The sequence below is a fragment of the Orbicella faveolata genome, unplaced genomic scaffold (assembly GCF_042242905.1).
Source record: "Orbicella faveolata isolate gen_17 unplaced genomic scaffold, um_ofav_v1 contig_3, whole genome shotgun sequence".
NCBI classification, from domain to species: domain Eukaryota; kingdom Metazoa; phylum Cnidaria; class Anthozoa; order Scleractinia; family Merulinidae; genus Orbicella; species Orbicella faveolata.
The window spans coordinates 14,629,623-14,654,750 of NW_028301558.1; the positions used below are offsets into that span (position 1 = coordinate 14,629,623).

The following is a 25,128-nucleotide window of genomic DNA, read 5'->3' on the forward strand; positions in this document are numbered from 1 at the left end:
GATTAATCTCTAAGGAGTTACTAGTAATTAAGGATCTAACCACCGCAGTTCCATACCCTCTAGAGGAGACACCCACATAAAAGTGGTGCAAATCGTTTGTCGTTAATTCTGTGAAAGGTAACCCCCCTTATAACACGTAAACGGTTTGCGAAAAGTGATGGTTTCGACCCCTGTCGGGTACCCGCCCAGAATATAATTTCTTTATCCCACGCACGTGACGAAGTGATTCAACTTACTTACTTAACCGAGCTTAAAATTTGCCCGCATAATTGTATTTATTTATCACCGCGTTTTGGTTTTGTCTTTTGTTTTGTTCTTAAATTAATGTTCGGCGCAGGAACGACCAGAACGCTTTACAAGCAATATTGTGCTGTTCAACTGTTACTGAATTAAATTTATTTTATTTTATTTTATCAATACACTGTAAGAGGTCACTACTCATATAGGGCCCCCACACGGCAACCACGTGAATCACTTTTTTTTTTAGCTTAACTGATATTTTCATCGCGTTGAAAGACTATGTGCTATATGTCAGTTTCTAGGTGACCCACGTCCAAAACAATATTGAACAACGAACTAACAGACCGCCTGCCAGCGCATAAAACATTGAACTGTTCAACTGCATTTAATTTAAATAATTTTTACTTCAACAATAAACTACAAGTGGAACCTGCTCAGCCGCACCTGAATCGTCGAGGAAGAGCAAAAAAAAAGAAAAAAAAGCGAGTGACAGCACGCCACCACATTTTTTTTTTTAAATTTCCCGCTCTTCGCTCAAAAACCATCACAGGTAAGTGAGCTCTTTTAGTCTATTGCAGCTACTATTAGTATGGCGATCTAATTCGATGCAAATGTTGGTTTGTTCTATTAAGTTATATTTTTTTGTTGACAACACCAGCTAATTTCTTTGTTTCAAAGAATAAATATTCGATTCCTGATCTTCCCCCAATATACATTTCTTGAGGATCGAGTGTTATGTCGTTAACACTTTAAAAAAAATTTGCGTCCAACGTTTTTCATAGAGCTTTAATTTAAAATGTTTATATTGCGTTGATCGGTGTGACCTATTTATCTCAAAACTAACATGTCAAATATCAAATTCAAAGGCCCAACAAAGGGCATTTTTGGGTGAGCGTTCCATCTCCATAAAAACATCGAATTCGGATTAGCGGGTGTCATGTTGTTGTTTTGGAGCGTTCTTGGTTTTTACGGACGTAATATTACTAAACAGAGACTCGTCTAAACGTGTATACCATGTTTAGATGCATTTCTGCTTGCTAACAAACAGACCGCCCACACGCGCCGTCAAAAACACAGTCACTAACAGCTTGCTATGTAATGGTAAGTATTCAGAAATTTCTCACTCAGATTCAAGATATAATTATAAGTGAAAACGGCACCGGGATAATAACAAATATATAAAATGTAGCAATCGATAGATGATAATTAACACTGCTAATGGTATTTTAAAAAAATTTCTGTCTTAGCCCCTCTGTCATGGTCTGTTCACAAACCTTTCTTTGGTCAGCTGCCCAGCTTTTTAGAAAATTGTGCGACCAGTTCTAGTTATTGACGTATTTTTCGTCGGACATAGCTTAAATTGCTTTTAATCCATGGTATCGTTTCTCTTTTCTTTCTTTTTTTTTTTTTCAAAAAAAAAATGTTTATTTTATTTACCCTGAAGAAAATACTGGTCATCGAAAAGGACGTCTTTACCCCATGGGGAGTTACTTGTTTGACCTCTACTTCAACGCATTTTAAATACAGTCAGTCGTAAACGATAGGTGAATGGAGCAAAACGATACTCGCTCAAAATGGCTCGGTCACTCTCGCATGATGCCTTAAGACAACTAGTAAGCGTGCATCAGGTACATTTTAATGAACTCACTCATATTTTTTGCAAATAAGTGTACATAAGAAATTTGTAATTCATAATTCATTCATAATTCCCCATCATGTATTGCCAAAAAATATCTCCGACTGATATAGAAACTCAGTGTTACATATTCTCCAAACTGTCGGCAAAGAAGATACCAATTATGGGAATTCGAGGTTGGCGCGCGAGGACTGAAATATTAAATTAGCAGTACAGGGGTATTACAGTTGGATGTTTTTTTTTGTCATTAAACGCGATGCCTGTTTGTTTACTGAGTGCAAGGACCTCCCATCAGCTAAATTAATTCTCTAAGGCTTAAGACAAAATATATTCGCGTATTTAAGTTTTAATTCGGGGACAACACTGAAATTTAATCCTACGTTTTTACACAGATCGAGTTTTTGCTTATTCTTTCCATGACTAAAACCTTTATAGTGAATTGTAGTACGTTCTATTGCATTTTTCTTATTTTAGCAACATCATGCAGTAAGCACAGGTAATATACACGCAAATAATATTGCGATAAATAATTTCTGAGATGATCTTGGACACAACATATAGAAATTAAAAATTGTTCTTTAAGGCGGCTAACTCGACCGGCACTTGGTGTGAAACTCGAAATCTCATTTCGTTACCAGTGCACATGCGTGAGCCCGCCGGTGCCTGTTTTTTTTTTTTTTTTTTTTTTTTCATACTATGATGTACCTTTTGAATAATTCGATAGGTTAACCATGCATTGGACACAACAGTGTTTTTTCTTTGTTTTGATCACTTTGATCATTTCTTTGCCTTCTAAGCGAGAGTTAAAGTCGAGTTCAAACAACTAAAGAAGCATAATAGAGAAAGGTACGTTTTTCGTTATTATGCAGCTCGTTGAACCCAGTTACAAAAGCAATTCTGTTTGAATCCGTGTTAGTTAGAGTCCCATTCAAAGTCAGAGTTATTTGTTAAGGCCCGTTTACACAGGCGATTTTTGTCGCGGCAACTCGATGTAATTTTTGTCGCAGCAAAATTGCATCAAGTTTCAAACATGTTCGAAACCCCTGTGATATCGCGGCAACAAATCGCACTGAAAATCGCACCTGGTTTACACGTGCGATTTTAACTTTAGCGCGACAAAAATTGCATCTAGTTGCCGCGACAAAAATTGCCTGTGTAAACGGACCTTTAAAATTATTACAAGAATAAACCCTGATAATGGCTCGACATTTTAAACCCTTTTTTCATGACTTTTCTTAAACTTTTGTCGTAGTTTTAGTCTATATTCATTTTAATCTTTGGAGAATCCATTGCGAAATAGTTTCCTCTTATAGTAACAAGAATTAATGTTTTCTAAATAAGACTTACAATAGAGTATAATTATGAATTGCGCCCCTGATGTTCCACAATATTTTGAGCAGTTTATAAGTTATAAGCCATATGACCATTTTCTTGAGGCAAATCAGTCCATTCTGTCCTGTTCAGGGCCCCCATAAAGTTATTGTTAATTACTACTCTGAAAAATAATGTAAAAAATTGAAAGAAAACTTTAATGATGACATTTTAAATCGAAAACGCTTTGGTTTTCAAAACTTCTATCATATTTTCATTTTTAGCCCATAATCCTTTTTGAAGCGTCTTTCGTGAATTTATTCTCAGTTGATTTATCTCAGTTATTTCAATCAACGAACGAACACGTGAAGATTGTTAAACGAAACTTATCCGGTAAAAGTTAACAAATGTTACTTGCGTGGTTTTAGCCTCTGACAGGGCACGATATGTCCAATATTTTTGAACCTGTAAGTGACAATAACATAATTATAACAAGACCGACACACGCAATCATTATGATGTATTAGCCCTTTGTAGACTCACGTTACAGGTGGTAAGATACGAAATTGTATTTACGATTAGCTAATGAGCTGATTTTTGAGTGAGAAAGCAACGTGATGCGAGATAAAGTTAATATTCTCACTTTGAGTAGAGTCCACGAATGGCCCTATTTTGAAGATAAATTGTCAGTTGTATATATTTTAATTCATTTTAAATGAAAACAGTAGCCGAACCAATTACTATCGGGTGAAAAACTGTTAGTTTTTAAGGCTCAATTTCGTGACCAGTTGCCGTGTAGGGGTCTGTTACCTATAATTGCTAGTGTGTAATTTTCACCTACAAATGCCTTACAGCGTTAACAATCTTAGAACACGGAGACATTTCGAGAAAAAATACTCTGTTTTGCTGGCGTACGTGACATTACTGATATAGGAAAAAATTGCATAGCGACCACTTTTGCATATGGTTAACTCATTTTGTTACCAATAGATGACCACTTTACATGTCGCCGTGCTTAAATGCACATTTCAAATGAAGCTTGCACGCACATTTTACATATGCATTTTTGCTCAGCGTTTCACAGGTTGATTCAAGAATGCGTCTCTCCTTGATAAGAGCAAACATAAACAGACGCATCGAGTCTGTAATTGTCGCCTTCCGATGGTAGGCATATAAGGTTAGTACGCTATTTAAAGCAATCGTTTTTCAGGTTAGGGAACGATGCGGAATTTTCTTTCACTAAGTTCAAAGAGCCCTGTAATATCGCCGTACCGTCATCACAACCCTTCATGAGAGAGATCAGAAGAGACAGTTGGATTTCAATGCAAAGTTGCTACTCCTCCTGTTGTTTGATCCTAACAGAAATACTGTCTCTCATAGGGCGCAAATCTTTACAGTTATTATTGTTGCACTACAAATTGTTAGGATCAACTTTCGGAAAAAAAATTGAAGAAGGTCGGCGGCTAACTACTCGTTGGCCAGAAGAGCTTAAACGATTAAAATTGTTTTGACGTCGTATCCAACTCACTCTAGTGTAAACAAAGGCTACTTTCGAAGAAAAAACCTGGCTGTGCTCTGAGACTTTATTCTGATTCTTATGCTAAGGTTGGAAAAATTATATAGTGGCGTGGATTGTCATCGTGCTATTAACATGTGAATTCTTTGATACAATTCGTGCCCTCCTCGCTAACAGTTCGTAGATACACGGTCATTGCACGTACGTTGTTGTTAAAAAGAAAAATTATTCTCCAATTCTGGCTTAATAAAATACTCAAAATATCTAGTGAGCGGACGGCATTAGACTATACTCGCTGTCTTGTCTATGGCAACAAAGCCCGTGGCTATATGCGCTTTTAGAAACTTGAGTTAATAACAAACAAACGTCAAACTGGCACTGGGTCAAAATATAAGGCTTGTCGGCTTATCGACGCTTCTGTCAATGATTCCGGGTCGGAAATCCCCTTACTGCTTTAATACTCGATGTCGTCACGTTTTGCAGGTTAAAAATAAAATCATGGATATTTTCCAGCCGATTTGAAGCCAAGGAAAGCAAAAATGAAAAAGAGCCAACAGAGAGGCTTCAAAATCCCGCAATTCCCAGAAACCTGTTGTGAAAGCATGTCACGTATGGTGATTATTGGATAAGAGTTCGAAAGCTCCGTCCACATGACGCCGGAGGAATTTGAAAACGCAGGTTTCACTCTGAAAACGAATCAGTTGTTTCCCGTCCGCACTATGCCGGAGAAATTTGAAAACGCCCAGCAATAACCGGTCATTTTAGATGTGTGTTTGAGGAAAACTCAGACAGGTAAATCACATGATTATCGCAACGCCATAGTTTTCGAAAAGCTCCGTTTTCAAAATGTTTTCCGTCCACACGAAAACGCAAAGGCGGCGTTTTCAAATTCCTCTGGTTTGAAGAACGTTTCCGAAAAGCTCCGTTTTCGTGACGGATTAGTGTGGACGGTAGGCCTAACCGTAAAAATAAAGCTGCGTTTTCAAATTTCTCCAGCGTAGCCGGTAGACGGGACCTAAAGCCTCTATCGATCGAATACCACTCACGCACGGTTCCCGGTTGTCGTTCGAAAATTTAAGTACTCGCCATCTAAAAGGCTCACTACTTTGAGGTCATGTGAATATTATACAGGTGAAGAAGAAAATTTTATATCGACTTAGCATCGTTTAAAAACATGCTTGATTTATTCGATCTGAATAAAAATATATTGGCTCGCCGTCTTTCTTAATAAATGCAGGAAAGTAGTGTCTCTAGATCTTTTGCGAAATCGAAACACTTTTTTCAGTGCATGCAGTCCTGCGTTTTAAATTTTAAACACGTCATTTGAATAACACATGGCCTGTCAAATAATTGTTTCAGCGTCTCAAAAGACTCATTTCAGGGCTATCACTGATCGGTGGCTTAATTTCGACAATCAAATAAACTCTTACTGTAGTCTTTACTGTGTGTTTTTTTTGTTTTGTTTTGTTTTGTTTCGGTCTTTTGTCGTATACATATACTGTCGTCGTGTTAAAACTGACCATAGTTGTTTCATTTTCTCATCTTTTGGCGTTAGGCCAGCTGTACAGTCCTGCTTGTCTCATATCAATTGACGACACAGCCTTTTATTTTATTGATGGATTTGTCAGTTGTTTAGACATGTTTGGAAGTCAGCCCTTGCGTTGTATCAAGAAGCTACCTTTAATCTATGTAAATACCCATCCGTCAAATTCTTTCAGACTAATTTTCAGTTGTAATTAGCGATATTGATCGACGGATAGGATAGACTCTTCATGAAGGAAAGAACTGAATGATGTCCAGCCCTGAGGCAAGCTTTTTAATTTTCACGTAGTGAAGTGTAGCAACTTGTGCAATTGAACACGGAATCATCATGCACCGCGCTTTTCATTGATGCAACACTAAAGAAAAGCCGCAATATTTTTAATTGTTTTTTTAGCTGGTGCCATCACTGTTTATTAATATTTCTTTTCTTGAGAAAGTTGGCAAAAAGAATCGAGAAACACGGCAAGTTATGAATTATCAATTATTGTGGTTGCAAAGTCTTTTATAGCCTGTTTTCACTCTTACCACCCCCGTTTCTGTCCGAAAATATAATAATATATAAGCTGGGTCATCAACAGAGAAACGAAATATTAGAACGGATTCTTTAATTCTACACAATCTGGTCAAGCAGTTTGTAACTGTCATTTTGAAGAAAGAGGCAATCTGTAGATTTGTATGTAAAAAAAAATAAACAAGAGTTCACGTGCCGCTTGCAATGATTACTAATTTCAGAAAAAAACTTAACTGTCCAGGCTGTGTTAACCTGTGATGGTCAGTAACAAGTGTCCAATTAGATACCTCGCGAAGTAGCTTACTAGTAGCTTTCACCTGACATGTAAAGAAGACCTAAACACATAGATACTCACTCAAGTTTACTGATATGAATACACCGCACGAGAAGAAGATTTAGTTGATCCGTTTCTTGCTGGGTTATCCAAAATCTAGTAAAACCAAGCACCTGAAAAAATTGTCCTACATTTATCTACAATTTCCTTCTTTATTCGTCACTTTTATTTGTGTTTAATTCTAAAGAGTATCCCGTAGTAAAAGCAGCATTAGAAGAAGCTCCTGTGGTAAAATAATTAAATATTTAACAATGAGAAAATTGATGTCACTGAAATGCGTTTTAAGATGTGGTAGAAAATGTCAATTATGGCAATAAGCGTGGGTTACGCTTTGCTGTTGACAAATTGGGAATATCTTAGTTTGTTGCGAAATTGTGAATTTGAAGCTTGGACATAAATTGCTATCGTCCGTGGATGTCGCAGGTATGGGATATGAAACATTTCAAGGCCAACTTATCACTGTCTAAGATTGTCTAGCTACACACGAATTCTCAACAAACTCGCGGGTGTTCTAACGACTCCCGAGTTCTGTCTTTAGTGAAACACTAACAAATTATGCCACTTATTTTACCATCAAAACAAAATTCTAGAGTATAATTCACGAGCTATTTCAAGGCCGGAAAATTTCCATTATCCACAATTCCAATAGTGAATATTAAGGAACATGCGTTTCTGGTGAGCCCGTGGGCGAAAGTTAGCAGAATACAATGTGAGAATTGTCACTAATAGGCTTCATCTTTTCCGAAATAACCGAAGAAACACAGAATATTATCTAACAGATAATAATATCTATTTCTTTTAATGCAGACAAAATAAGACTGAAAAGTTCAATGGGCTCTTTATGCATTTAGAAGTCATTTTGAACTGGGCGAAATAATTTTCATTTGAATGGGACATATCAGTATTACGATTAAAATATGATGTAAAACAGTAATTTCATAATTATTTTTAAGGCTAGTTTCCAGCTTAAGGTCGCACAAAGATCGCATTACCATTAACTATTATAAATATAGCCCACTAATATATTTCCTTTTGCTGTATCATACTGAATTGAATATATTATTCTTGGTGGCTAAAACGTTTCTTTATTTACACAAGCTGGTGTCGTATCCGTATCATGGATTCATGCGATGTGTCTTATTAAAACACCTCATATTTCCACAGTGACTAAACCTTCGCTTTGTTGTAGAGATATGTAACAAAGGAAAGAGTTGCAGTTCTGCCAGTTTTAATGGTCTGGATAAAGTACAAAAATTTCTGAGTTTAAATTTACGATGTTGTCGAAGAGAATGTCTTTTCTCAGAGGGTTTCATGCAAAGTTGATTGCTTCGTCTTCATAGTCTCGATGTCAATTTTCTAATGTTTTGTCCACTGACAGCTTGTACGATATGTCATGTTACCAAACAACGAAATAGATGTCGGTTGCAATTGTCTGGATAAAGTACCAAAAGCTTCTGAGTTTGAAATAAAATGTTATCGCAAAGAATTTTTTTTCTCTCAGAAAAGGTCGATCGCTTTGCTTTCAAAGCCTCGATGTCAATCTGTAAGCGAACGGTTTCTGATGTTCCGTCCAATCATCTTGTACGATGTGTCATGTCACCAAACAACGTAACAGACGTATAGCTTCTAGAGAACTTGTTAATCTCATCTGAGTATTTTGTAAACTGCTCGGTATTGGAATACTCAGTTAAACATTTGATCGTTTAGTTATCATTATTTAGTATTATTTTTTTTCTGATATAAAGCGAATACTTGCCGAAATTCCAAACTATGGTCCAAGTTGTCTTGAAAACCTCTAAAAGTGTGAAAAGTTGCTCGTGGACTCAGTGTGTTAGTTCTAAAGTGATGTTTTCACTTCCACATTGAAGTTGTAGCATAAATATAATCTAAAACAAGTTAAAGCTCGCTGATATGCCTTTTCAGAAACCACTACTGATAGGTTATTCAGCTAAATTGAAAGTTGATGTTAGACACGTAACATGATCAATCCATGAACAAGTATGGCTCAGTTTTCTAGTATCGGTAAAAGCAATGAACAAGTCCTCAAAGTCTGCCTTGAATATGCCAATGAAGACGTCGTAATTGCTAATTACATGCATTAGCACGCGGAATATATTTAAAAATATCTACAAATGAAAATTTCACGATGTAATGTTACGAAATTGTTGACTTAACAGCATGTTTTATGACACCGACGGAAATTACTAGAGAGAAAATGGTTCGCAATTGAAATGTCGTGTTTACCCTCAATAAATAACGAGTGAAATGCTAATTTCATACTGTCTTCCCAAGAAGAAAACAACTTCTAAAATTTGCTTTGTTTGACCCTGATTGAGGAGAACAAAGGTACACGAGGAGGTGGAGAATAGTTACTGTAAGGTCTCGGAAATGATGTAACTCTCACAATGAATATCTTGCTGATGAAGGACGCTCGTCGTTCTCGTATGAAACAAATTTAGCATGCAAATTATTCTAAAAAAAAAATGAAACAGCTGTACTTCTCAGTGGAACAACAATTGCTGGCCAAAAACGTCCAAGAAAACGCAGTCACTAACGGAAGGGAAATTGATTACCGAGGTAAGACCAGCTCTTCTACTCAGTAATAAGGTAAACAATGCGCAGTTTAGTATTGCTGAATATCGACACTCGTTTTCTATTTTAGCTGTAACGTTAAAAGGTGTTGTACAGACATTATTTACGCGGCTTACACGGAACTCTGTTATCGAGGATCACGATGTTAACAGAGAATCAAGTTGTTCTGGACTACTCAGCTATCCAAAGTAAATCAGTTAGTCTGATCTGGACTAACTTTAAATCGGCCACATTCATGCTTAGATCTAAAGCACTTGACTCAAATATTTCGATTTCTCTGTTAAATGTTAGCCCGCTCTTTAAGTATCCTGCTACACTGAGGGAGTGCAAACTACACAGGCACTACCTGATTTGCACTGACAATGCCCCATTCAAAGAGCTTTACTCAAAATCGGTTACACGATCGGTGCGGGAATTAAGAGGCAATTAGCCTCAAAAATAAAATAGGATAATGATCAGTTGTAAAAGGTACAACGGAATTAATGTATCGGTTTGAGCATTTCGTTTTTTTATCAACGGCGAAAAATTGATGTAATGACACTGATAAATCATCATGTTTTTGTGCCAAAGGAGTTAGAAAAAAAAAATTCTGCATGCGTTCAACTTGAGACTTGTTTCTAGACATTTTTGATCGCTAACATCTTTCAATTTTGTATCACGGTAAAAGGAACATCATGCGAATATCACTTATAGAGCTGAACCAGCAACTTTACTAAGCCGGCACACAGCAATGCAGAACATTTTTGGCAGGCAGTATTTCTGGGTGAAAAAGGGGTCTTTTGAAACCAACAGGAATGAAACTTCAAACCTGAAGATTAATATAGAGGTCGGCACACACTAGAGGATACGTTATGGGGACGTGAAGCAGGGACAAGCACGCTTAGGACCCATGTTGCAGGGACAGTAGCTGGTTCACACGAAGCGGATATTGGTTCATGTTGAAGCGAGGACGGTTGCAGGAGCAGTGTAGACGATGCGACATTGAAAAATCGAGGTCGTTTTGTCTCTGCTTCAGAACGCACGAAATTTACTTCCAACTGAATTTCTTGCAACATGCTGAGGGGACAAAATGTCTTCCCCACAACAGAACTTCTTCCGGCACTTTGCACGAGGAAAATTGTTACTTTACGTCCCCTAGCGTGTGCCAACCTTTAAGAAAAAAACTATTTATTGGCAGAAAAAGGAATGAAGCGATCCAATCGTGGTGTTACGAAATTCAGCAAAAAAAAATTGATTATATAAACAAACAAATGAACGGAACTGGTTACGAAGTTAGGGTGAAAAACAGTGAGGGAATAAAATTGGACCGGACCGGCTGCATTACGCGGGAAAAACTTGGAATCAGTAGGTTGACAATTCATCTACTTTTTTCTTAGAGCAATTTTGGATCAATTTTATTGTATTTTTCTGCTGCTTCACCTTTTAAGACTAGACTATTGAGGCTCACTAGTACTCCTATAGCTAAGCGTATTGACGCAATAATATAACTTGTACCAGTCTATCTCTTGTTGTAAATAGCCTTTCCGAAATTGGTTTATTTCGCTTTCTTTCTTTTCCACGGCAACTTTTCTGCAGAGTTAGGGAAACGTTCATGTTATTACAGTTTAAGTTACTAAAGTTTTTGTGACCGATATAAATTTCACTGTCGTTTGAGCGGATCACTCTATCGAGACAGTCTGTCAAGCTGTGTTTTGAGCATGTTACGAGGTTGTATAAATTGACATTATTTGCAGCTGTTTCATGTATATGTGCACACAAATAGCTTTACCGTTGTAAAATTCAGTCTTTTTCCACAAGCCGATTTTAAAGACTTATGGCTCGGGGTGAGGAAGTGCCCGCGCCGAGTCTCATCATTTATGACTTTATCAACCTGTGAGACTTAGCGAATGATGTTTATCTTGAGGAACAATTTGGTATGACATTTGGTTGTACTTGGAGCTTGTTGTTTTCATGGCAACCGTCAATTGACAGAAGTACTTTTCAAAAACTGTAATTTTCTTATTTTTCATGTTTTATTTTAATTTTTTAATTTGTTTTTGTTTGTATAATCTTTTTTTACTTCTTTAGGACATTTTAGCATTTCTCAGTCACGGTTCATTTTCAGTACTTTTGAATCATAAAAAAATGCCCGGCCTAAAAAGGGTTACAACTTCATTTCATTACATCCTCAGGATATTTCTTCTTATCCAGTGTCAGAGTAATATGCATATGCAACAAGAAAAGACACGTCAGGTCGGCTGCCAGATTGATAAATGAAACATAACATTTTCTCCGAGTAACAAGTCGCTGACAGGTAGCGAAGGAAATAATTACGTTATTAAATAGAAGAGCAGATATTCTGAGCGTTGGCTTAGCTTGCGCTTAACGGTTAAGCCTAAGTTTCCAAGCAACACATTTAAAGTCTGCGCTCGAGTACAGTCTAGTGGACCGTTAGGCCGGGCCACTTATCTCCGGTTTCTGTGGCATGAAGCGACTAGGAGTGTTTCTTCTCCTCACTGGATGGGTTGCTAGTCCATTGAAAAGTTACCGCCAGTATTCATTTCCCCAGTACCCATTTATACACCTGGGTGGAGAGAGGCCCTGTGAGATCAAAGCGTTCTGCTCCAAACCACAAAACAATGATCTCGGCCAGGGCTCGAACTTAGTCGGTGCGATCTGCAGTTCAGCCCAGTAACAAATAGGCCACAGCGCCTCCTTTAGACACTGATTACGTATCAAGGAAGCAAATTGCTGACGAGGCAATTTTTGTAGTATTTTTGCACAATTTCTGATCAGGCTTTATAATCAGAAACTTTTCGGAAACGGGATGCCAAGGAGGATTTAGCCTTCTTAACGAGCGGAATTCTTAAGCAAGCGATTTTTTCGTGACAGAGGCGCCATTATTTTTATTCTCGCCATTTTAAGCCGCGACTCGACTCTTCACCAATCCCACACGACTGTGCCACTTGCGTGCTAGCCGCCGTGCAAGCCACGCAGGCTAAGGGGAATTTGTTAAACTCTCCCTATTTCGTTCCGCCTACGTGAAACCCAAAGCAGTTAAAAAATAATTAAAAATGAACGAAGTCAATGTTTTTACTGAAACGTTTGATCAATAAGGCTGATATTAAAGCTCGAACGAGCTGTCCAGATATTAATTGAACCTCCAATTTACCAACCAGATTGCATGCACGACTGAGGTCGTTTGGACCAAGTGCTGTGAAAAAAGATTAATATAAAGCCCACTCAGACGTGTTGTTACTTCGTCGACTAAACAGATTGGCAGCCCCGCCGCTTAGCCTGACGCCTTCATGATTTGGATAACAAATAAAACGGTTTTAAACATAGCAAAGAAAATTAAGTGCTATCACAGGACTCCCAACATTGTACAACTTTCTTTAAACTACAGCCACCTCCAGTTTCGCCGGTATCAGTATAACTCAAGAACGTAGGAGCGAAATTCAAGCTAAAAAAAAACCGCATGTCCAGCCGCTTATACACGTGCAATTGTGAGGCGCGCTCGAAATTGTTTCTGTGAGTTATGGTTCTAAAGCTTGTCACTGTTTAAAGAGGTAGATTACCGTTTACCAGCTGCTTTAAGACGACGCTGATTAATTATTTAAGCCATTCTCACGAAAGGCGAGCTCTTTACTTCTTGGGTTCACCATTTGTATCAAGCTCGGTCTTGGCCCGGTTTATCTATGTAAAGAACGCGAATGACTACAGCTCGCTGTATATAAATCGCACAGTTCTTTTTTTGTTGGTTTGATATTCTACATAGGAAATTTATGACATGAACTTTATGACTCTAGCATTTCTAGGTGATTGTCCACAAGTACAATGGTCACTAGATCAATCTGACATGATCTGAATCTTCTGATCGATTATATCTTTTCCTTTACCTAATAGACATATAATGTATATGTTATAAAATGAAATTTCAATGTACCTCCATAGCCTGAGCTACTCGTTTAGGCCTATCCACACTACGTCGGAGAAAATTGAAAATGCAGCTTCATTTCTACGGTTAGGCCTACCGTCCACACTAACCCGTCTCGAAAACTGAGCTATTCGAAATCACCCTTCAAACCGGAGGAATTTAAAAACGCCGGCTTTGCGTTTTAGTGTAGACGGAAAAAGGAGCTTTTCGAAAACGATGATTTTACGATAATCTAGTCATTTTGCTTAAGCACAAATCCAAAATGACCGCTGATAGTTGCGTTTTCAAATTTCTCCTGTGTAGTGTGGACGGAAAACATTTGATGCGTTTTCAGAGTGAAAAACCGTTTTCAAATTTCTCCGGCGTCGTGTGGACGGATCCTGACATGACATGATGCATAGGTTATAAAATGACCTTTCAATATATTTTCATAGCCACTAGTTTTAGTATACATGGCAATGATTTTCCAGCCAGTATACTTTACGTATTCCTTTACGATTTCGCGCAGCAACTTTTCAATATTCTCTATTTACATATAATTTAGCGAAGTAGTGTCTCACTTTTAGCACTTTTGCCGGCGACAACATTCACTTCTCGGGCGTCATTGTTTTGAAATAAAAGAGAGGCATGTCTAAAAAACCGCTAAAGCTCATTAAATATGTTTTATCGGGGCTTCAATAAGTTGAAACACGCCTTATACCTTGATTGTTTAACTTCAGGTCGGGATGGTTTACTTTTCAGTGAAAATTTAATAAACAAGTTTGTTTTCGTGAATCTCTTCGACCTGTGAGAATACTGTAACTTTATCGAGTAGTTGAATGGAAAACACCTTCACTTTTTTAGAAGAAGAATTAAAAACATATGTGTTTATATATCTTGCTTCGTTAACGTGTTAAAACGTTTTTTTCTAGACATGCAATTTTTTTCTTGCTGACCAAACAGAGAGCAGCTGTGTTTTCAAAGTTCAAAGTCAAAGCTGTGCATTATTTCATGAACAAAGCGCTGCTGTCGCATCGTTTCGACGTATATTCGAGGCAGGATTAATTACATTGCAAAAAAACTAAAGATATACACGGACGTAATTTACCGTGAAAGTCATCTGAAAGTTTTAATTATTTTCACCCAATCAGAATCGTTAAGAAAAGGTTGGCTTCAAATACTGGTAAAAGGATCTCTCGTGGACTGGTTGTGATAATTTGAATATCAGTGAAGGGAAATTTATCAATCCGCCGCAAAGCCCAACTTTGCCTGACTGGCACTGATTGCCTCTGTTCACTCGATTGTAAATAACGAGGTAAAGAATGGTCGTTATATTTTATTTTATTTATTGTCTTTTTATCTTAGTTTAGAAAGAAACTAGTAAGCTTTAAACGAGAGTAGAGATAAAAGAGACGAGGCAATGGCTGATCACTGTTTTACGACTAAACCAATTTTCTCCAATCCTCAAAAGATCCCGCTACCATCGAAAGATAATCTTTACAAGAATCCCTTGTTTACGGTAACGTTTTCATTTCAAACTAGTCTCGTTTTTGCGTCTTGTATCATTACGTTTTTTTTTCAAAAAAGCTCATTTTCAGCGTTGATTTAGACACCATTTTAGCCGGCGTAGGTTTGTAATAATCTGTCAGTTCTCATTGAAAGAGGAGAAGCCAAAAAAAATTACTGTTCAGTTTGCTTTACAGTGTAGCTGGGACTATCTTATATATTTAGTCACAGTAAGGTCGCTTGCGGAGTGCACTAGAAAATCATTGATCGATATAATGAAACTTTCTCAGCAAACCATGATGATGTACCGAGGGTGGAATTCTGTCCCTCCACTGCAGAAATTTACACTTTCAGTGGCGTCATTAACCACGTCGAATAAACAAACCGCAATTAAGAATCTCCTTTAGTAAAAAAGATAAATGCGTTCAGCATTCATCTTAATTGTCTTTCGCGAGTTCCGGTAGTGACATTTCATACGCGGCCGTTTGATAAGCGATCAGGGTTTAATAATTTAACTCTTATTAGTTTGGGTTTTGTTCCGACGAATGTTTGTTCATCTCATTTGCAAAAGAACCTGTTTTATTTTAGCTGTTTACTTACAGTCGTCCTTAAGTAGACATGTTGCCATGGTAACTTAGAAACCAACCTGATTCGCGTGCAACGATCCCGCTGTTATTGTTTGTCTCATGTCGGCTGATTAAAAAATATAATTTTTGGTTTCTATGAAATTTTACACTAACATACGGGGTCAGCCTACAGCAGGTAATTTTTCGGGGATATTCCAAGTTCAAAATGTAATAATTTTTGGATATGATCTGCCTTCTTCGTCTCAGAGAAATTTCAGACTAATCAAGCTTATGAATTGTTCATAAAATTGCGAACATCAATTAAGAAGATGTCTGGTATAGAAAAGAAGATCTAAGATGGTGACGTGGGTAGGCCGATAATATATTTCAAGCCGCTTTTAAAAATATTAATTGCGGCAAAATGCACATGTCAAAATATGCGTCTTCTACATATGGTGCAATAAATTGTAGAACATTGTCACAGAACGGCTCGCACCTTTGCGGTCCATTTAATTCATTGGTCACGTTTTTAATTTCCTTTACTCGTCAGTCTGTGTGATACAAACAACTTCGAATTCCAATGTCCCTGAGTGGTAGAGAAAAGAAAAGTTAATCATCATATCAGAAACTGCGCGCTAAGAAATAATAATTCCGAGCATCTCACAGCATGTTCCATGGTCCACACGTGACAAACTTCCTGAATACACCAGAATTTGTGTTCCTGAAGAATACCAGTACAGTGTTACCTCCATAACATGTACTTCCACATTCGGGAAACTACTGAACTCTTAGTGCGCAACGAGAAATGTGCCTCATTCGCAAATCGGACGGACTTGCTTCAACTCAACTCAGCCCAACTTCTTTATTGCGCTCTATTTACAGGGTTTACATTGGTTAGTGTAAAATGAAGTGAAAGAGAAATATTTGCAACATATGCCTCGACAAGAAATTTATAGCCATAGGTCCTGCAGCATGTGCAGCAGAACAAAACAATGAGTTTTGCAAACATTTTGAAGAAGATTTGGTTGAGAGTGAAGTTATATTCACAGTCTCCGTTAACACGTTTTAAACTTTTTCACTTTTTGGCAGACAAAGAACCGAGTGAACATACCACAGAAACATGAGTGATTTTGCCGCTCAAGAAGAATTCCCGATGAAAATACGGGGTAATAAAGCTATAGACCCACCGAAGAAGAAAGAAGGAGCTGAGGATCACAGACCTAACCATGCAAACGACATTCACACGGAGTCTTGGGTAGAAAGGAGCCCGCAGCCCCGAAGAATCCTAGACGGCGATCCAACAAAAGAAATCGCTTGTCAATCTTGTGCCGCGAACGAGTCGCGCAGCAAACTGATTTACCATGTCAGTTACAACGGGAGAATGAGTCTACCAGTCAACGGGAGATACGCAAATAAACTCCAGAGGAAAACGAACGGTTTACCGGCCAATACTGCAATTAGACTCCTATCTGAAAAGGAAAACGGTTTTCCATCACAGCTAAAGAGAGAGCACAGGTCGCAGTCTGGGAAGATAACCTGCTGTGGGTCTTCTCTTAGACGAGCTTTCCAAGAGCGAAACCCTGAGAAGCCGTGGAAGAGTAAAGGAGACTACTTTGTAGCAGTGCTATCGTATCTCCTGGGAGTTGGAAACGTCATCAGGTTTCCTCAACTGTGCTTCAAACACGGAGGAGGTAAGGACGAGAGCACATAACACCCGGCAAGAATGCCGTAACATACAGCTAACATACGTGTTACGTTGAGAACTTCAGTCTGCCAGAGAAAATCGGGAATATGAACTGAAGGATTGCTGGCCTGCTATAAAACCAACGTGTCTTTACACTCTACTGGACTCGCTATTGACACTTGACACTTTTACACTGCCTGCTTCCATTCAGGGGGTCGAAATGCGTATCGATCGACAAACGGGAAAGGGGAAAAAGTGTTGGGGATTGCCTTGGGCGGATCTAGGAGAGAAGCCCTTTCCATTATTGCTAACTGGAGCAAAGAGGAACCCGACTTTTGCCCCACTCCCCAGCTCTCCACACACACATGCTTTCTTTCGAGCACGAAAGGATGGGGTCTATCTTCATTTCGCCTTGGGAATCTCCATAGCCAAGCCATCACTGGCAACAACAATGGACCAGCATTCCATTCAGAACTCCGCGATATTTCTGTCACTTCATTCCGCGGCAGCTTCTTGAACCGGATTATACGAGGAACGGAATTGAGAAATTTTAAAATAGATAGATAGAAACTTTGTAGCCTGGGAAAATCCGATAACAGTGCTAGTATGAGGACGCAAAACAAATCAGTATAGGAAAAAAAGGAAACAATTAAAAAAAAACTATTCACTGTTAACTATTATAATATAAAATCTAATACTAATTATACTTATCTAATAACCCGCCATGAACATACTTACCCGAAAGAATCCTCATCTCTGCTTTATGATAAAACAAACCAGTTACTCTACTTTTACCAACAAACACGTAAATAAGTTTTTAAAGTTTCTAGAGTGACCGCTATATACGTGTGTTATTTTGTAGGCGCATTTTTCATCCCATACTTCATTATGCTAATCTTGGAGGGAATTCCATTGATTTGCCTGGAAATGGCCATTGGACAGAGATTGGGGAGGGACTCCGTCATGGAATCCTGGAGGGATCTCAGTCCCAGTCTCAGAGGGATCGGCGTAGCTGCGACGCTGATGAGCCTGGTAACGTGTTTCTATTACAACTACATTGTGTCTTGGTGCTTTTATTACTTTATTCATTCAATGAGGAGTTCATTGCCATGGAACACTTGCCCCACGTTAGACAACACTGCTAATGGAACTCAGGTCCCAGAGTGCTCAAAGAGTAGTCCTGCCAAGTATTATTGGTACCGAGAAACATTAGACGTAGCAGATGATATCAACAAGAGCACGGGTAAGAGATAACGTCGTCTGATCTGATATAACTAATAATACTTCTAAAATTTCAGTATGGTTCAGACATATATGGCAAGAACCACATTGGAGCATTGTTGGATTGAATCTTTTAATACAGTAACAGCCTAGTTTGCATCTGTGGCCAATCAAATACCGTTGGCAAATCGCTATAACAGACTTTTGGATTTTCAATTTTCTGTGGATGGCATTGTCTTCCAAATAGCTCAATGTCACAGTCTGGGTTTCCCTGCATTTGATGGTTTATTTCTATATATATTTGTTAAAAGATAAAAACCTGAAACAAAAGAATGCAGAGCACGAGTCGCTTTTTGAGCTTATACATCACAAGTCGAATAAGTGCGAACGGAGTAGAATTAACGTGTGGAGTCCTCCAATTAGAGTAAGGCTTTCTCTTAGGTTAGGTTAGCTCAGGAGTAGAGGACAAACAACGGAGAAAATGCTGCAAAACATTGTTTGAAAAACCACAATATTAATGCGTTCATAAAGCTTTTAACGACTTTGACATTTGTTGATCTAACTCAGTATAATAATATTGACAGGAATCAACATGTACCTGTATTTGTTCGTCGTGGCGTGCTGGACCATATCGTTTCTACTGGCTATGCGTGGCGTGCGGAGGGCTTCAAAGGTAAGTATTGATCACGTGTGCGCTTTTAAAGACCGTCCTGTGTGATTGGTAGCTAGTTATTTTTAAAAATGTAAACCGTGGAACAGAGAAACGTCTCGCATAGAAAAATTGAATAGATTCTCTGGACTCTCTCTTTCTCCTTTAAAAGAACTATCTTTCTTGAAAGAATCCAAAATCATTTTCAATTTCTAACATTGTTTTTGTAAAAAAAAGTTGTGATATGTAACATGCAGATAAGTTTCACAGTCTCATTGTTTCTGGATAAAGAAAAAACTTTTGCGACAATGGAGACGCGCTGTGCAATGGGCATATTTTGTGCGAAAACTAATAACAAAAAGGAAGCTTGCATACATGATGTAATACTCGCCAGATAAAACCCAGTTTATGTGTGCCAGCTCTGTCTTAATATAAATCTGAATTTTTCTGCAGATCTTGCTCGTGGTTCTTATTTTCATCGTCCTCAATCTCGTCACGTTTTTCTTTGTTAGCGTTCATCTGGATGGCTGGGCGCAAGGACTAGCTCGTCTTTTCATTCCCGAGGTATGTAACCTACAGTAAAATTTAAATTGATTTATTCACATCAGCTTGCTCAAAGCACGTGTGGTCCTACGCTTTTAGGCACTCTTTAGAGACTGTAATGAGCAGTTCTGTGTGGGCTTTTAAAGTAAATCACGCCCTGGTGTTGGCTGTTTCCGCATCGCCAAGAATGCTTTCATCTTAGAAGACATATACTTACAGTTCCTAGTTTTTTAGACGCGCGGCATAATAATTTCCATGTGGAGGATTAGTGAACCGTGATTGGTCAACAGAGTTAGCTTTGGGAATACCCGTGTGTCTTCCGAAATTTTAATCGCTGTCAATCATGAGAAGTAAATCTCAATGATTTTGGTCAGACCGTCACTGGCTTTTTTGAGGGTCTGGATGGGGTTTAACTAGCTGGGAATTGGACAAAATTTTAACTGGTTAGCTGAGAAATGGAGCTAAAGGGGTTTTCAACTGAGTGTCGTAAAACCAAAACCAAACCAATTAATTTCTAATTTGATTACTCAGCCAATCTCAAATTCTAATAAAACCAACACCAAAACCAAAGTAATTGCCTGATTACTTTCGACACTGAATTGAAAACCACTCTGACACGCGTCCGTTTTGAACTGATAGCTCAACTGCTCGTTCCCAGGGTCTCTCATCTTTCCGCCCTAGCCCTACCCTATTTTAAACTAGTACATATGTTATTTCACAGTGGGAAAGGCTCGAAGATCCCGTCGTATGGATGGACGCCGCAGGACAAATTTTCTACTCTTTAGGGGTAGGGTTCGGAAGTTTAACCCTCTTTTCCAGTGGAAACCCATCCAAGAACAACTGTTATATGGACGCGATCATGGTTGCACTGGGGAACTGCGCAACCTCTCTGTGGGCCAGCATAATCATGTTTTCATTCTTTGGTTTCAAGGCTAATTACAAAGTTAACAAATGTGATCTGGATAGGTTAGCGGCGCTTGCCGGTAACAGCTCCATAACTAACGCGACGAAAACAATATCGTGTAGTAGGCGAGAAATATTTGACCAAGTAAGTGTATACATAACAGAGTGACCTTATCTTTAAGCCAAGTAGGGCTTTCCAATATCCAATCTTAACTTGTACCAATAATCACTAGCATTCTATAACAGTGAGGAAAATAGGCAGACAAGGAGACTTTTCCGTAATATGAATTTTTACAGCTTTATGGCCTGAATGTCGGTAGGGTGACTGATAGATTTAGTCATTTAGGCCGTGCTGTTTACGCATAGCCTGGGGCTCTAGCCTTGACTAGGTACTCAGTAGACAACAAGCAGACCTTCTTTCTATTTATAGATTGACGAAACGAGGCGTATACGCCCTTTCTCCTCTCATTCTTTGCCACTTAATTTTCGATGAACTAAAGGAAACGCTATACTGCTTGTAGCCTTGGTATTTACGGTTTATTTCTTTGATATTTTCCTCCGGCGCCGCAAGTTAGTCGTGTTTGTCTCTGGTTTGGGTTTGTTCTCACCGTTCCTTCGAGGTTACAGGCATTACATCGACGGCTGGGTCATCTTGTCCTTTAAAACCTGACTTCGAGACTTTGATAACTGAAATAAGCTGATATCATCTAAGAACAACGGCAGATACCAATAGTTCTAGGCGGTATTTGGCCTGAATTTTAATACTTTATCGGTGTGATAATATTGTATGCCTATTTTTGATTTAACCTACGATTCCGTTTTTCCTTAAATGTTTTCAACCCTGGGATTCAACAACAAAGATTGGTTGGAGTGAATTAAAGTCTAATATTGCTGTCTGTGCTTCCGTTTCAGCTCCCTCCAGGAGTATCTCTCGGGTTTGCGGGATTAAGCGAAGTATTTACCGAGATGACTAGCCTTTATCCATCACTGTGGTCTTGTCTCTTCTACCTACTTCTCTTTCTGCTCGCCTCCTCGAGCATGTTGGGAATGATAGAGATAGTTGTTACAACTTGCAAAGAAATGAAACTTTTTTCAAGAACTTGGAGAAACGAAGTGATTTGTGGTAAGCCCAGTTGCACTGCACGATGTAAATGTTATTTTTAATACTTTAGATTGTATCCTGAGGGTGGAAGAGGGGGGAGCGGGGCATTAGGAATCAGCAGGGCACTGATGATGCGCGCCATTTATTTCGCTGCGACGGCTGGCAAATGTTGAAGTGGTTATTTATCACCTTGAAGCGGTAAACAGTAAGTTTTCGCTTTCAAGAAAAAATATTTTGTACATATGGAACCCGAAGAGTTTTCCTAACTTCTTATACAATAAAAGAGGATTTGTCAAAATTGCGCTCTGTTATTGATTTTACTAAGCAACATCAGATTATGATAAGCAACTACAGAATACCCAAATTTCAGAGCCAGTGACAAGTTCACGCAGTAGCACGTTTCAGTAACGACAAAGTACACAAGAAAAGTTCGCAATCTTTTAAGACGTACTTACATGGGCACATCCTGTCAGTCGATTTAAACTCCATGAGGCAAATTAGCTTTTCGCTGATTAATTTACGTTTTTTCCCCTTTCTTTCCCTTCTTGCAGGCATATTCTGCCTAGTAATGTGTATAAGTAACCTGTTATTCGTGCAGTCAACCGGTTTTTACCTACTGGAGATTATCAGCAGCGCCAGTTCTATTCCTCTTCTCCTCACTGGATTGGCGGAGTGTATAGGCGTGGCTTTTGTCTATGGAATGGACAAGTAAGTGAATCAGTTGAGCGACTATAGCACCAAGGATAGGAAGGAGACTGGTGCTGGTGCTAATGTACAGAATTATGAGCTTGACTGTGGAATTAAAATAGAATGCAATGAAACGTATTCGAAGGGCTCCACTGAAAACCGTCTTTGGCGAGTTGGATTCCCTCACTAAATATTATTATTATTATTATTATTATTACAAACGTATTCAAGTCCGGTGCCGGCTCCAATATTCATCGTGCGCCCGAGTGGCGTCAACGGATACACTGAATGCACGGTTTGATCTTTCTTCTAAAATCGTCGGTACTTAGAATTTGTTGCAAAGTTGGTCCAGCAATTCACTGGTACCCAGTTATACACCCAACAAGGAAAGAAGCGCTGCGACGGCCTCCACATTTATGTAGTCTAGTAGCGTCTACGCCACTATATACGCATTGCGTGCCTATGACTATTAAAAAAAAAAGGAAAATATCTGTTTTATGCCAATGTAAAATTTACCAAAACACGGCTTCACCATAAATGGACATTGAAAGTTAGAGTTTGTTAAAACTCTGGTATTTTCATTTCGTATCTTGAAAAACTATAACTGAATAGCAAAATTTCTTACGTCATCTTGCAGGTTTTCGAAAGATCTTTGCGCGATGACAGGAGAGCAAGTGAACAGCAGGTGGAAGGTTTGCTGGAAGTTTGTTTCACCGCTGATCATACTCAGCGTTATAATTGGAGGAATTGTGCAAATGATCAGACAGATAGCTCGAGGAGAGTTCTCCTACACAGCCTGGGACAGAGATGAGGTAAATCAGATCAGAGAAGCGATTTGGATCAGTGTGGTTTTGTGATCACTGTCCTTTGTAGTGTGCCTGAAAGTTGGATGATAAATCACTTGCTAGACATTTTAGCATGCAATACAGCTGTTTCTTTTTACGCGTCATTTGTATCTTGACACACCTGGTAAATACCGTAAGACTGGGGAAATAATTCACAGCAATACTACACACTGAAATGAGTTATAAGAATAAATAATTTCTCAGTTACTTCGCGCGCTTTTATTGGTCATTTTAACGGGCCGCTAAAATTTAAATTGTTATTGACTTTCATAGCAAGTTAAAGATTGTGAATTAAAATGTGCTAACCACTTAATTTCGAATTGACTCGTTTACTTTCGACTCGGTCGAAATCCGTCTCACACACAGTAGATATATATAATAAATATATCACTGATCTCGTTTTTCCAGTCCGTTCTGTAAGTTTGGGATCCTCGTTTTTCTTCTTAGCTACGATTCATGGTCCGCGCGCTTCGCGCTTGTGCCGTTAATCAAAGGGGAAAAAGCTCGGTCCGTAACTTACAATCTGGACCTCGGACTCGGTGAATAAGAGATATATGTTTCTCTTTTCAGGCAAAAGTGAAGTACCCACCTTATCCTCCATGGGCGTACGTAATCTACATGGCGTTTGCTCTTATTCCTTCAATATGCATTATTTATCCACCGCTTCATGACTGTTTCACGCGCCGCAGAGCGGAGCCTGAGACGAGAGAGAATTTTAGTGACAGCGGCTCTTCTGGCATCTCATCATGCGAGCTGGGCTGTATTGTCGGACGATCAAGGTCTTATAACATTACCCCTATTAGTAGTCCATGCGTTAATGGTCATGTGAATAGGACAGTCGACGAGGAAGACTGACAGAACGAAGAGGTCACGAAGAAACGCCGAATGCTTCCGAACTTGCCCGAGCGTTCTCCAACGACAGGCTTATCTCCTAAAGTTTGGTTTTGAAGGATTTACTTTACGGCTGGCGTGTCTTAAAAAAACTTAACCCTAAGTTTTCAAGTTGTCTGTTACGTTCGTAGTCCGTCCCAGATCAGTTCTTGTGATTTATTCGTAGCCGCCTTTTTGATATTCTTCTACATTAGCAAGTGCCTTTTTGATTTAGCTTTACTCAACGTAAAAAAGAGAAATTTGACTCTCATTAAGCTGTTTTGGCATCTGGGAATCTAACATGACATCGTATCTATGGGTGCGTTCCTTCGGGGTACGTGATCTGGATCAGGATCAGTGATCCAAGATCGCTTGGATCATGGTGCATCAAAGGAGCCAATGAATCCACTCTGGTCACAGATACATCGGTTCCTTTGATGCACCACGATCCGAGTGATCTTGGATCACTGATCCATAGGAACGCACCCTACGTATAAGGGGATATTGTTGCAGTCATGATGGGGGGTAAGCTATAAGGTGTAATCTGCTGTGTCCATTTTCTAATGGATTCGTCTAATGGATTCGATGATAGGAGCTAAATAGTTCAAATTGTAATGAACTGAGTTTATTGCTAGTATGAGAAGACGTGAAGCCTGATATTAAGTAAGACAAACTTGACAGGCGCTTGTTCTCAGTCAAGACTAACATACAATGACGTGACAAAAAAAAAAGAAAAAGAAAAGAAGAAAATCATTTTTACATTTTATATTTGTCTATTTTCATAGCCCGCTTTTTAGAGTTTTTAGGATAAAAAAAAAAAAAAAATATTCACAATTAGACTTTCCTGTCTTTTTTAATAATTCTTTCATGTTGGAAAGAACTCCCGTTAGTCTCTTTGGGCTCGTCACGCAGTCTCTCGAGTGCGTGACAAACCATAAGTGCGTTACGCTGGGAGCAGTCTCTCTTTTGCTTGAG

At 38.7% G+C, this 25,128-nt stretch overlaps 1 protein-coding gene across 6 annotated transcripts; it reads left to right on the forward strand.

The window, feature by feature from the left end:
• The first annotated feature begins 337 nt into the window (after positions 1 to 337).
• On the forward strand, positions 338 to 24,917 carry LOC110048077 (sodium- and chloride-dependent transporter XTRP3A-like). 6 transcript variants are annotated; one of them, XM_089297454.1, is made up of 10 exons: positions 338 to 790; positions 16,739 to 17,340; positions 18,196 to 18,576; positions 19,139 to 19,227; positions 19,657 to 19,767; positions 20,468 to 20,794; positions 21,562 to 21,772; positions 22,303 to 22,459; positions 23,076 to 23,250; positions 23,854 to 24,917. In XM_089297454.1, exons 2-10 carry the CDS (start codon positions 16,770 to 16,772, stop codon positions 24,136 to 24,138), a joined length of 2,307 nt encoding a protein of 768 aa, XP_089153580.1. In that variant the 5' UTR covers positions 338 to 790; positions 16,739 to 16,769; the 3' UTR covers positions 24,139 to 24,917. The 6 variants fall into 6 exon arrangements, with proteins under 6 accessions (XP_089153580.1, XP_089153579.1, XP_089153575.1 ...); XM_089297453.1 differs by lacking the exon at positions 338 to 790 and adding an exon at positions 1,125 to 1,341; XM_089297449.1 differs by lacking the exon at positions 338 to 790 and adding an exon at positions 4,140 to 4,364.
• Positions 24,918 to 25,128: the final 211 nt, after the last annotated feature.